General features: G+C 40.9%; 1 protein-coding gene across 2 annotated transcripts in view; it reads left to right on the top strand.

The window, feature by feature from the left end:
* Positions 1-13,303, top strand: part of CELF2 (CUGBP, Elav-like family member 2) — a 131,783-nt gene that overhangs the window by 53,063 nt on the left and 65,417 nt on the right. For both annotated transcript variants that reach the window (XM_009868874.1, XM_009868873.1), the window contains exons 3-4: positions 3,406-3,454; positions 11,783-11,917. In XM_009868874.1, coding sequence (XP_009867176.1) covers positions 3,406-3,454; positions 11,783-11,917 — 184 coding nt within the window. The remainder of the gene's footprint in view (positions 1-3,405; positions 3,455-11,782; positions 11,918-13,303) is intronic.

Below are 13,303 nucleotides of genomic sequence, written 5' to 3'. Positions count from 1 at the left end.
GGTTCAGCCTGATCTAGTGGGGGATGTCCCTGCCCATGGCGGGGGGTTGGAACTAGATGATCTTTGAGGTCCCTTCCAACCCTGAGAATTCTGTGATTCTATGGCTTGAGCACAGGCTGATGTTAATGTCTGTAAATGATTTGTGGCAGTTATTTTTCTTGCTTTTGCCTATTTACTAATTGTAACTGTGCATTCATAAATACTGTATTTTCATAAGCAAAGCATGGAAGAAAATGTTTCCTGTTTCTCTATGTGACAAGACGACACACTGAGAAATCGCTTACCTTGAGATCCATAAGTGTATGGCTTTGTGATGTATAGCTACAATAACAGCTTTCTGATAAGACATGAAATCCTTCATTTCAGTAGATGACATGATTCTAGTGGGTGGCATCTAATTTGAAACAGGTTTATATCATCTATAATCTTTTGGAGGGCCTCGGAAAGCGCAGCTATTTTATTATTTTATAGCCTGCAGTTATACAAGCAAGATATAAAACGCATAGATTATTTTCTCTTTTGCTCATTGTAGAGTGAAAGGATAGTACCTATTTAGCCTTTGTGTCTGCCCCTTTAATTTTCTTATTCACTGCACACTTCTTTGAGATTCATTCTTTTCTTTTTTACACCTACTCTTAAATATTTTATGTGTAGAGAGCTTATAATATGTATTGTCACGGCAGTTGTCTCTAGAGGTCAGCAATGAGTTTAATAATGAGATGCGAACCAGTGACTCTGTAAAACCCATTTCAGGTTATAAATGGCATGTTTTATTGAATCTAGTGTTAAAGGTTGTTAACGTATCGGTTGGTGATGGTCAGGGTTAAACAAGCTTCAACACGAGCCCTCTCATGTTACAAAACTGTCAGTAACAGTATTTTTCCACCTTCCTCTTCGCTGAAGCCATGTTTGTGTATCACATCCATTTTACCGTGAGTGTTCGGTGGCTTAAACTCTCCAGGCCTGATCTGAATCTTATATTAGTTTTGCATCAAATGTGATTTTATTAAGCACAGCAGTATCGCTCGTGATTCGACTTTGTGGTGCAAAGAGATTTTGGACCACAGGTATTTAGCCGGAACCTTTGAAATCTAGTCAAAACCCGGTTGAAATGTCCTGTTAAATCTTGCCTCTCACTTTGTGAACCGAACAGATTAATGACTTAAGGAACTTGGGGTCATTATGTGTAACAAAAGAGGGTGATTTCTAATGTGTTGATTGTGTTTGTCACGTAACACCGGTCTTTATGTTATCACCGTGGAGCTGCAAAGAACTTTTTCATATGAATTTGGTCTAAAGTTGACTTCTCTGGTTCAGGCAGTTTAAAAAGTTCAAAGGTTTTAAACATTGTTAAAATTGCCTTTATTTAAAATATTGCCACTTACGAGTGTGTAAATGCACCTAGAAAGAGCACTAGATACATTGTCTATGAACATTCTGGATTTGAGTTGGGTTTTTTCTTCTGTATGCTGCGCCTTCTCAAATTTACAATGCTCGATTTTCTTTCCTCTATTTTCTCACCGCTCCATTGCTCCTCAGAGACGCCAATACCTGCAATGGGCTCATGGGGCAAGCTGCACTTTTTGTCTTCTTTCATGTTTTTGCTTGCCGAGTGGACGTGCTGCATCACAGTCCTGTGAATTTAATTTCTCCTGCAGTGCCCAGTGTATTGTGGATGCCAGGATAAACGTTAAGCACTAGTTAAAGAAGATAGAGTGCAGTAGAAATTCCCTTTTTTCTAGAAATTGGATCGAGTAAGAATGGTGGCAGGCAAGCACTGGGTTATTAAAGTCTGTTTGGGAAACAAATGATTCAAAGAGAACGGAATTGTAAAAATTGAAGCAAATTTATGCATCCTGGTGACTACATCCACCTTATGGCTTTGCCTTTTCCTTAGGGCAGGGTGAGAGTTTTGCAAGGAGTACGAGGAATGCATTGATTTGCAGGGCCAGGGAGCGTTCTGGACTTGGAGTAAATCGTACAGAAACATTCACAGCAATATTTTATATTTTCTGAAGACTCTAGCAAGTGTGTCCCTGGAGGTTAAGTGACTCCACCAAAAGCAATGCAGATTTGGTTTTCTGTGCCGCTTTGAAAGCATATTTGATATGAGTGCGTGGATGTTCTTTCCTGCTCAGCTGTTTCTATTTCCCAAAGTTTGTTGTAATAGTCTTTTATAAAAAAAAAAAAAGAATTGTCTCTGACATTTTCAGGCAATACATGGCTCTGCTGCACTGAAAAATGATACAAAAGCAGCACGAGCATAGTTTTTTTACCTGCTCATGTGAAATGGTGAGGAATTGCTGAGGAGAGAAAAGGCAGTGGCCCTGCGGCTGCCGGAAGGTTTGTACAGTCAAATCCCAGCAATTCTGTGGAGCCTGATGAAAGAAAATAAAAGTGGGGTTTTTTTGCAGGCTTAAACATCTCCCACACTGAAACTCAATGTGGGGTCAGTTCCAAAGTCTTTTGGGAGCCTGTAATAAAATATCCCTGAATGCGTCACAGTGGACACAGCTGGCTATAACCAATGTCCAGTGAAAAGCCACACACTCTGAGCAGAGGGAGCTCAGCTGTTGTGGTCTTAGTACTCCTGAAACAACAGAAAACACCCTTCATTAAAAAAAATAAATTGTTGGAGTTATGATCAATTCAGTGTGGGGGGAGCATCACTTAGTAATGAAAGCTAAGAAGAAACCATACCAAGTGTGCCAAGGTAGGATGCACTCGGGGCTCGGTTTCTTTCACCATAAAAGGGACATGAATGGAGGAAGAGGTTTAAAAAAAATATTATGAGTTTTTATGGAAGCCAGAATTGTGCCATATTGTGATGGAAACATTATGAATGAACACATAATGTGTTCTTAAACAAATGAACAAACAAAAAGATGAGGTACTGCACAGTTAGAGGAAGCACAAGTCTCTTCCTCTTTGGTCCTGAAAGAGTCAGCGCATGTTTTCTTAATCACAAGCGAAGTTCATTTGTCAAACTCAGCTCCTGTGAGTATGTTTGAAATGCTTGCCTACTCTTAAATTACTTGAAAATTCCATCTTTGTTTTGGCAGTGGTTGAGCTCAAGGAATACAAGCTGGTTAAACAGAAACCACACATGCCATAAACCAATGAGGGCTGGAACTTTAGAGATCTTCTGAAACTAGATATGGCAAATTAAAGTTCTGTATGAGTCCTGTGGGTCCAGTGATCTTTTTTTTTCATCTTCCTGGTTATAAAATGCTCCTTTACCATTTTATTTTTCTTAACAGGCTATAATATGATGTTTTTTGAATTTATCTAATTTCAGCATGTTTAATATTAGTCATGTATCTTCTGAGCACTTAATTAAAAGCCTAATTCTTGATATTTTGTGACTATCCAGCCTGCCTTACTCTTTTTCATTTTTGTCTTTAGATGCATCATCCTATTCAGATGAAACCTGCAGATAGTGAAAAGTCAAATGGTATGTGTTTAATTTATTTTTACTTAATTGTGACTCTCTCTAAACTGAAGCACAACATTATGAGAGTGTTTTACTCCTTGTGTGGTGAAAATTATATGAGGTTGTTTTCCCTGCACCTGACGTGCTGGGGAAGCTGTTGACCTGCTCTGAACTCCCGTTTATCCTCTGCTTTAAAGAAGGAAGGAAATATTCTGAAAAATGGTCTTCCCTGTGCCTGCTGTATGTCACAACCGGTGTCGCTACATACATCTTCCCCTTGTATTCTCCTGGCAGCGAAGTGGGAGCACCTCATATTGATAAGACAGAGATGAAATTTTAGTGGTTGAAAATAAAAAAAAAAAAATCCCACATTAGCAAACCATGTAAGCAACTGATGGGCCTTAGACATTTGCCTAACCTTCCTTTTTATAGAAGGATGCTGTTCTCAATGAGCCAAATTTAGGTTTTATTCATATGCTTGGTTCTGAACTGGGAAACCCACCTTGCAGCTCTCTATGTACTTACTCCTCTCAACAATTGTAAAATGAATGCTCTAAAGACAGTAATATCCGTTCAGAATACTAGGGTACTGCCTAAGTGGATGTATATGACATGCAAAATAGACAGCATACTAAATCTATTAAAGATGCCAGGTTTGTATATTCAAGGAAATAAGATAATCGGATGGTAACGCAACCTGGCTGTGTGTGATTCTTTAAAAATATATACATGTGTATATTTTGCCCCTTGATTTGTTCCTGTAATTTTCTAAAATATATGTTAAAGATATCATCTGCCTTCTTAGATTGCAAGAGCTTCATTTTCCCATAAGGCCCACATAATCAGAGCTGGTTCCTCCAACAGGCATCTTAGCACCTCATTAATTAGTAATCAGGGCAGAAGCCGTGCACTTAGAGATCTACATACCTGCAAATGTAAATTATGATTGGGCTCTAAATCTCTCCGCAAGGCTTTTTTAAGGCTTCTTTTTTTGCTAATTGTAGTGCATCCCAATTTCAGGCTTCTCTAAGGATTATAAAGTTTGGAAGAAACTGAAAACTTTGCATTATGCTAGCTTTCCTATTATGACAGCTTTCAAAACAAAACTGGCCACAAGCACAGGAAATGTGAGCCGTGCCTCGTTTGTAAGGGAGTGGTGTTCTCTCTCTCTTGGGTTGAGTTTTAGCAGGGATTTCTTGCTGTCTTCGAATACTCAGAAGAGAAGCCAAGGCGCTTGTATGGTCAGAAGGACCCCAGTTTTCAGGCCCCACCATGGCCGAGGAGAACTTTGCTGTTGAAATCCCTACTGCAGTCCCGAGTATCTCTCCTGCTTGCAATAGCCTCAACTTTCCCTTAGGGACAAGAACACTGGCCTGGACCCTCTGAACTAAATATAGCCTCTGTGGTTTCTTCTTTCAAAGTCAAATTTCACCTCAGGTTCCTTGGCAAATTAGAAAAATACGAGGCGGTGGGCCAGAATTGACGCCCAGTGAGTTACTTGTTCATTGCCCGAAGCTTTTCTTCCTAAAGGTGACTGAACATATTGGGAAAGCACTAGGGGGAATTGTGCAAATTCTGTCTTGCTGTGCAAGTAGCAGCTGCTTGGAAAGGAGGGTAGGTTAGCTCCTTGCTGCTGCTGGTAGACCAGGGTTATCTTCATGATACACCTCTCTGCACTCTGTGAATACTGTCTTCTTTTCTTGCACCCACCCCTAGCATGAAAATCACATGGATATGGCTTTTTTTTTTCCTTTTTTTTCATGCCTTTCTTTGTATTTTGGGGAAGACATACTGACGGATCAGAGGTTGTAATTGTTAAAATAAATATCTTTGGTAAACGTGTTCTGCGGGTGGTGAACTCTTAATGACTGGGAAAGCAGAAGGCAAACTAATACCATAATGATGGTAGCAATGGTAGAACTTCTCAGAAATACAGAGCGTAGGCGTGGGATCCATGGAGGAGGTGGAAGTTTGAGCAGCTTGGAGAGCCAGAAAGATAACAAACCAGCAGCACGGGAGATGCGGAGGCCTGCTTGGCACGTGTTTCCCACGTGCTTCAGGCTATCCCTCTGAAGAGGTATATTATCAGTGCCAACAGCAAATTGTAAACTCTACCTCTTCAACCAGATTGGTGAGTTCAAAGGGGAGAAGAAATAAGGCATGCCAAGGCGTCTTGGTTTTCATGATCCATGGTATTTAAGCTTTAGAGGAATGCTTGAAAGCCTTTGATTTCCGAGTAGTGGGAAGATCCCACTGCATTTTATGGGTAAATTGGTGTTCTCAGGTTTCAAAGAAGTTAAAGAAATTCTTTTGGTCAAAATTTCCAGATAACTTGTGGAAAGATATGTATAAGAGGTTGAATACTCATTACAGTTCTTCTAAGCTTGCACATATTTGTGAAGGCTTGAGAGACCTGCTCAAGTTCCACCGGAAGGAAGGAGAGGTCCCCTTGGTATTTGCTGTGACGTTCTCTCCCTGTCTTGTGAGTCCCTTGAAAAAAGGGTTTCAACGAGCATTCAAGCTCAGAAGTAGCGTCAGCTCCATCACTGTTTCTGTCTTCAGCTGTATGCATCCCTTCAGCAACCTGTCCCTGAGCAGGTTTCACTTCAGAAACCTGTCCCTTAGCATGAAAGGCCAACGTTGCCTCATGGAAACAGAGATGGGTATGGAAGAGCTGCCTCCTGCGCACGTTTGAGCAAGTGCTTGGGCACTTCTGCAGGTTTAGGACTTTATGTGCAACCTGAAGATCTGTGGGTTTTGTCTGGGTAGGAACTAGGTGGCTGACAGATCTATGCAATCATCTCCATTCTTTCCCTGCTCATGTGTCTGAGTCATCTCACCGTTGCTGGATTCATCCTGAATGTTAATCGCTCACAGTATTTGTCTGTTCAAAGATATTTTCCTCTTTTTCAAACAAAAGGGTTTCCTGCACTTTAATGCTGAAAAGCACATAAATGCATTCTTGACTCTAAGTTGTCTGTGGGCATTAATATGCAAAAATTTAGGAAACACATAAATGCGTCTTGAGTCGGGATTTGAATACCGTCAGTACTTTCAGGCCCATATCCTCCAGACAGTATCCTCTTAAATGGATCAAAGTAGCACCAATTTGTGAAAAATTATGACTTTTTTCTGTTAGATTTTATTGTTGTTTTATTTATTTTTTAAAAAAGTGGTAGCTCAGTGCTCTTATTATTTATTTTTATTTATTTTATTAGTGAAAACTTGGGGGGAAAAAAATTGAAATTTTAAGTGGCACAACTCTGCCAATCTGCAACTTTAGAAGGAGTAATTAAATGCCATATGTTAGCACTAACACATAGAAAAGTTGATAATTAATGCAGGCAGCTCCCGATCCAGGTGTGACTTCGACAGATTGTGTTGCAAGGGTTTTTCACAGGCTTACAAATAGGGATAAAAAGTGTGTTTTCCACCTTTCCCTTCTGGATGAAAAGAAAATATTAAAAAAAATATATACATAATTAACTATTTCTTGATTTGCTCGAAAAAGAAGACAACTTCTTTACCAAAAATGTACTTCTTAACTGACTGGACTCCTCAAAAAATTATAATAAAGGGATACAAATTTGATTTTTCAGATCATAATTTTGGGGGGCTAGAAGAGACAAAAGGAAAGATTGTTGAATCTTCAGGGAGATTTCCCATGATTATTACAGGGTTTAATTCTTTTGTAGCATACAGAAAATAATCTCTACTCCTTTATTCTCCTGGGCCAGCACAAGCGATCTAATACAGCCTACAAGAAATACTCAATTACTGAACCAAATTGAGTAAAGCTAAAAAAATAGACCCTTCAGGATGTTATTTTTCAGGCTGGATGTAGGGCTGTCAAGAGGCTTGGTTTGAAAACAGTTGCCTCTCCCAGCAAAGGCAGACTTCATCCCAGATACCCTTCGATGGCTAACGGAGCGCTCTGGATTCAGAGTGGTGCCTTGGCACCCGTGCCAGCCATCGCAGAACTTGTCTTGATGGACTTACAAGAACAACGTGTCTCATGTTAGAGCAGAAATCTGCACCTCATCGTGCAGGGTTCTTGCATTCGGGCTAAAGATTCTCACCGCGACTCCAGCAGCCTTAGCACTGTATGTGTCGCACTGACTGCACTTAGGTTTGTAGTATGTTTGATAGATTAGAGGTGAATTAGTTAATCAGGACACTGTGCAGTTTCACACCTTCCTTCTTGTAACTAGACTTTCAGGCCTTGTTCACTGTGACCTTCTGGCTGCTTCTGCTCCATCAATGATGGGGTACTCACCCACCACATCCTACTCGCTGCTTACGGCTGGTTCTGTCTCCGTCATGCCCCCGGAGTGGTGCAAACCAGCTGGAATGTACAGCTAGGCCAGTGAGCAAGGTTCAGAAACAGTGATATCAAACGTTCACAAAAAAGAAAAAATTTATTAATTCTTCTGGATTTTGAATTACTGAAACCTACCCCTAGTGTGAGAGAAAGAATGACGAAGCAGTAGTGAAATGCTTATGAAATATGTGCACAGAGGTGCTGGTCCTTGTGCCCTGTTCTTCTTCCCCCGCAGCCTTCTGCTTGGCCTGCTCTGATCGCCCAGGTCACTCACAGCTCCCAAGCCTTGTCCCTCAGAGGTCATTTATTCCTCACAGAATCACAGAATTGTTGTGGCCTGAAAAGACCTCTGAGAGCATCAAGCCCAGCCTATGACACAACAGCATCGCAATGGCCGTGGCATTAAGTGCCACATCCAGCCTCTCCTTAAACCCCTCCAGGGACGGTGACTCCACCGCTTCCCTGGGCAGAGCATCCCAGTGCCTGAGCACCCTCTCTGTGAGGAAGGGCTGCCTGAGACCCAACCTAAACCTCCCCTGACGCAGTTTCAGGCCAGGCCCTCTCGTCCTGTCCCTGCAACTGGAGCTGAGGACATCTATGTGTTACCATGATGACCAAGTTGGCTTGAAGGGAACAGTCCTCCTGCTGTCAGTAGCTGGGGAGAAACTCCCATGAAACAAGCCATCCCTTGCTGAGAAAAGGTGAGCTCAGTCTCTCTTTGGAAGACCTGATCTCTTGGCATTGACAACAGGTAACTTGTAACATTTTAGCTGAGCCATCTAAGCTGTAGATGACTAAAGTTAGGTGAGATGGCTTTAGACTGCCATCCTTTCTCCAGCCAGCAGCAGAAAGTGCCTTTCCCGATCTCAGCGCTTTTTTGGGTCATGTATGTTGGACTCCTCATTTTACAATCTACAGGAGCAACCCAACACACACAGGCAAATAAGCAGGCTTGGCTGGTCAAAAGGGAAGTTTGCTGACCTCTAAATATGTTTGACCCATACCTCTTGCAGTCCGCTGCCTATTTGATTCTCAAACCATGCCTGCACGGCAGCTAAGAATTCGTTTTAGAAAGAACAAAGTGGCTGACCAAAAATGCAGAAACAAATCCAGACAGCCAGTCTTACGGAGGTGAAAAAGCATTCATTTCTTTGCCTGAGAATATATCGTTAAAAACTCTTTCAGCCTAATAGTATCAGCTGTTCTATCAGATGGAGTGAAAATGTGTCATTCTGATCTTGACAGTTGTCCCTTTAAATGTTTTTTATGCTGGGCCCCTAGCCAAAAGAAAAAAGAATAGCAATTTTCTTAAGCTTCACCACTGATCAGCCCTGACTAATAGCACTGAATGCAGAGCACGTCATCATATCAATATGTTTTCTGTACTCTGAGCATTCTTCATGAAATCTGCATTTTTAAGATGTACAGTACATGGGAGCTGGATGTTTAATTTACTATAAAATCACCCTCAAGCTGAAAACCTGCAAATCATGTTAGTTAAATGGCATATTTATAGGTTTACTAGTGAAACTGAAGCAGGCCGGTGGGGAGTTTGTCGTCTGCTACTCTTTGGAAAATTAAAACAGAGCCTTCCAGTTTGCATCTCATTTCTTTTGAATCTCTATGTGAATTGCTTTGGTTTGAGTTTTTGTCCTCACACCTAAGCAGGACTCATGGGACGTCCTTGGGGAGGGCATTGATCCAACTCAACCAGCAGCTATTTTTAAGAGAGGGTGTGGGATCTAGTCACCCTGAAGGTAGACTTCCACACTGTATTTCAAGCCTAAAATCCAACCCAGATTTAAACTGACTGACACACAGGCCGAGGTTAAGAAGTTCGTAACACAGAGCAGGAGGCAATGCTTGCACCAAGCCCAATCTCGGTTTGCGGTGTGGAGAAATGCACAGCTGGCAGCCCAGCTGGGTCCCTTGCCTCCGACCCTTCTCTGCACCCTGGCCAAAATCTGTGGCCGTTGTTGAGGAGAGGCTGGTCAGGGACCTTCCTCAAAGAGATTACTCAAGGCAATATAGGAATTGTAAGTAGCTAAGTCACAGGCATCTTTTCAGAAGTGACTACTCAGACTCTCCTTGTGACTGTGAGCCGGGCAATCCAGTTCTACCATCCTTAAAATAATTACTAGCAGCATCAAGGCTGATTATATATCATGAATCAGATGTGAAATTTCATTTTAAGACATATATATAAATATGTGTGTACATACCTACATATAAATACATAAAAATCCCAGCTTGCACATCTCGTTTGCAATCCCACATATTCAGCTCCTGCTCTGTATTATAACTGGCTCATCCCATGCAGTCACCATTCGTTAACCCTTTCTGAAGGGTTAGCCTCCGCTGGTAACCTCAGTATAACATACGAATGAAAATGTTAAGTCTTGAGGAGTCTCTGCTGAGGGAAACTCTTCCTGGGTGTTAAATTCACACCAGTTTTCTTGCAAGCCTGTAGAGTGACAAGCTGGGATTGTAGGGGCTGGTTTTTGTTTTGGATTCTGAAAAACACATGACCTTGGTACTTGCTGGTATAAAAGCTACAACTGCTTTTTAGAGTCAGCAATTCTAAAGAAAAAATTGCTTCAAATGCTTCTCACGATCAATAAACATGAACCTCTTCTTTTTATTGTTGAAATTATTAAATGCACTTAAAGCATTGAAGTATAACACAAATAAAATCCTCTGAAAATAGACACAGTTTCTACTTCCTCAGCTCCAATTTATTCTATTTGACAAACATGTACTAATACAGGAGAGAGAGTTGGGGAGCAAGAAAAGATTCATTATATTTTTTTGTAAGCCCAGAAATGGAAATACTCCATTGCAAAAATAATTTGCACAATAATAGAAATAAGTAAGCGCACTGCAGACTCTCTGGAGTAAAGCTTTCCTTCTCTCTTTGCTTCTCCGCAAACTTTGTCAGTGTGCTCATTCACAGTGCACTGGATTTAGATGCCATTTCCAAAGAAGAAAGCACTGGTGGATATACTCTATAAGAAGCACTTAGATTTTTGGTTTAATATAGATGGGAGGGTGCGTTAACATTTTTAGGTCTTTCCAGGGTGAATTAAGTTTTGACGACCTGTTTCATTTTTGACAAAAGTCCACAGCTTTAGACCTGTAAATGTGAGTTTGATGAAGAGGACTGGATGTGTCCTGCTGCGGCAGTCTAGCTGTCGCGGATGTTGGTGACAATGCAGGCAGGAAATATTCTACCAATAATTCAGATAAAGCACCTTTGTCACGTTTGTGGGGTTGTGGGTTTTTTTTGCAAACTCAGCATCATTACAAATCAAAAGGTTTGGCTTCAGGAAAGCATTATGCAGCCCCCTTGTTAAAGTGATACTCTGGAATGTGCTTTCAGTCCTCCTGAAGGGGAAAGAGCTGTGGCAGTCTGGGGAAAAAAAGAAAAGGAAAAAAAAAAAAGGAAAATGGAATGTGTTCTTTTTCTTCTTTTTCCAGAGGAGTTGTTACACATCTGCCTTTTGAGTACCATGCATTAGGTTGGCTGAAATTGAAAGCTCAAATAGGAGCTGCTCTCTCAAAATGTTTCTCAGGAATATTTTTCATTAGCTCATATCGTTACGTGCGCAATCCCTTCTTCACCCTCACCACTGTCATGGTTTCTTTCGTACATGAGGGAGGTGAGGGAATTTATCTGAATTAAAATCTATGTGTAGTTATCTTTAAAAGCCTCTCTAAGAGAGGATGCTTTTTTTCGTAGAAGCTGTGATGGGGAGACATATGCAGAATGACTAAGGCAGCCAATTAATATGTTATATAAACAGCAAGCACGACTAGAAAAAGGAGAGAGAAAAAGAAAAACGAGAGATTTGGGGTTGGGGAGGAAGGGGGGAAGGGAGGTTGTAAGTATAAAGTGTTTGCCTTAGGACTTGTCTTCAGTTACAGAGCCAGACTCACATGACTGGAGCTTAGTTTGATGTGGTAATGAAGCATTGATCACAGGAAAAAGATGAAATGGCCTTTGCTCATTCATTATTTTTATCTTCTAGCTGTGGAAGACAGAAAATTGTTCATAGGAATGGTTTCGAAGAAGTGTAATGAGAATGATATCAGGGTGATGTTTTCTCCGTTTGGCCAGATAGAAGAATGCCGAATCCTTCGGGGACCGGATGGGCTGAGCAGAGGTGAGTGTGCAGTCTGTAAAGTCTCTTTCCTGAAGTGCTAATTGGGAGCTCTATGTCACAGCCAAGGTAGGCGTAGCTGCTGTCTGCTGCTAGAGGTTATGCTGTAGTATGTCCCACGTGATGAAGGTGTCCACATGAACTTTTCACAGTGACTGAAATTATCACCTTTTATTTCTGATGGCAGAAAGGTCTCGGTGCCAACGTATTAATTTGTGTTATCGCCCTGTTTGTCAGCTGGAAAAGTTCTTTTGCACCCTGAGAAAACACCCTCAGTTTTCTGCTATCACAAAATCAAAGATCCTTCCCTGACCCCATTTCTGCTTTGTTGCATAAGGCCAAAATAAAATAAAAAAGGACTTTAGATGATCGCTTGAACGCATACAGGGTCATGGGAACTGGCCCACATTGTAGGACCGTCTCCTCAATTCCTGTGTTTTCTATAGCTCTGTGCAAAACATAGGTCTGCTGTAACTGAGAAACAAAGAGGTTAGCTTGAACTGGAGAGATTTGCCTGGACAAAAGTTTGTAAAAAGAGCTTTTAAATCTTGTGCTTCTGTCACAACCCAAAAACCAGGGCAGCACCACTGAAATTGGTCAAGCGGCCGACCTGAGCATTGGAAATGAAGTGCAGCACAGACTTCAATAGCTGGTGATCCCTTCTGAGTGCAAAAGTGCCTTTTGGGAAAAGGCCCTCTGAAAACATATTGTAGAGAAAAACAAATGTATGTTGATGACCTAGGCTGCATATTAACCCCATGGTATGTGGACCTGAAATTATTCTCAGAGCGTGAACCTTCTCAAAAAGTCAGTGCCAGGTGGTGCTGAGTGGAAAAGAAAATAGTGATAGTGCTGTCTGTCAGTGTGGAAGAATGCTGTGGTACTAGCCATGGACATGTAATGGCACAGGGAGTAAAGTAATTTTAAGTGTGGAGCTGTGAAAACATCACTTCTGTTTCTATAGAATTAAAAAAAAATATTAAAAAACATAGAAAGCACAGTTTATGCATTTTATTACATTTTCAAAAGTCACAGAAAAAATAGTAGTACCCATTTTGCATATAGATATATATAGATACATAGATATATAGAGATATAGATATATAGATGATATATAGATATATAATTATAGATAAAGCTACTTTTCTTTACTTTTGAATCAACATGTTTCCAGTAGGCTATAGAATCCCCAGTATTTTGTGCAACAATTCATGCTTGGGTTTTTTTGGTTTGAGTGTAGCCCAGCTTCTTTAAAATGCCTATAAATTTCAGCAAGGGAAGTTGCAGATATTCCTATATTTCATAGTGCTGCTTCAAAGCACTTACTACCATGTAATGAGGACTTGTTGAAAAGTCACTGACAATAAATAGGAAGCCCCAAGAAAATTA

Source organism: Apaloderma vittatum, unplaced genomic scaffold (assembly GCF_000703405.1).
Source record: "Apaloderma vittatum isolate BGI_N311 unplaced genomic scaffold, ASM70340v1 scaffold15714, whole genome shotgun sequence".
NCBI lineage: Eukaryota > Metazoa > Chordata > Aves > Trogoniformes > Trogonidae > Apaloderma > Apaloderma vittatum.
The sequence above is the reverse complement of the archived record's forward strand: the minus strand, read 5'-3'. Positions and strand labels throughout refer to the sequence as shown.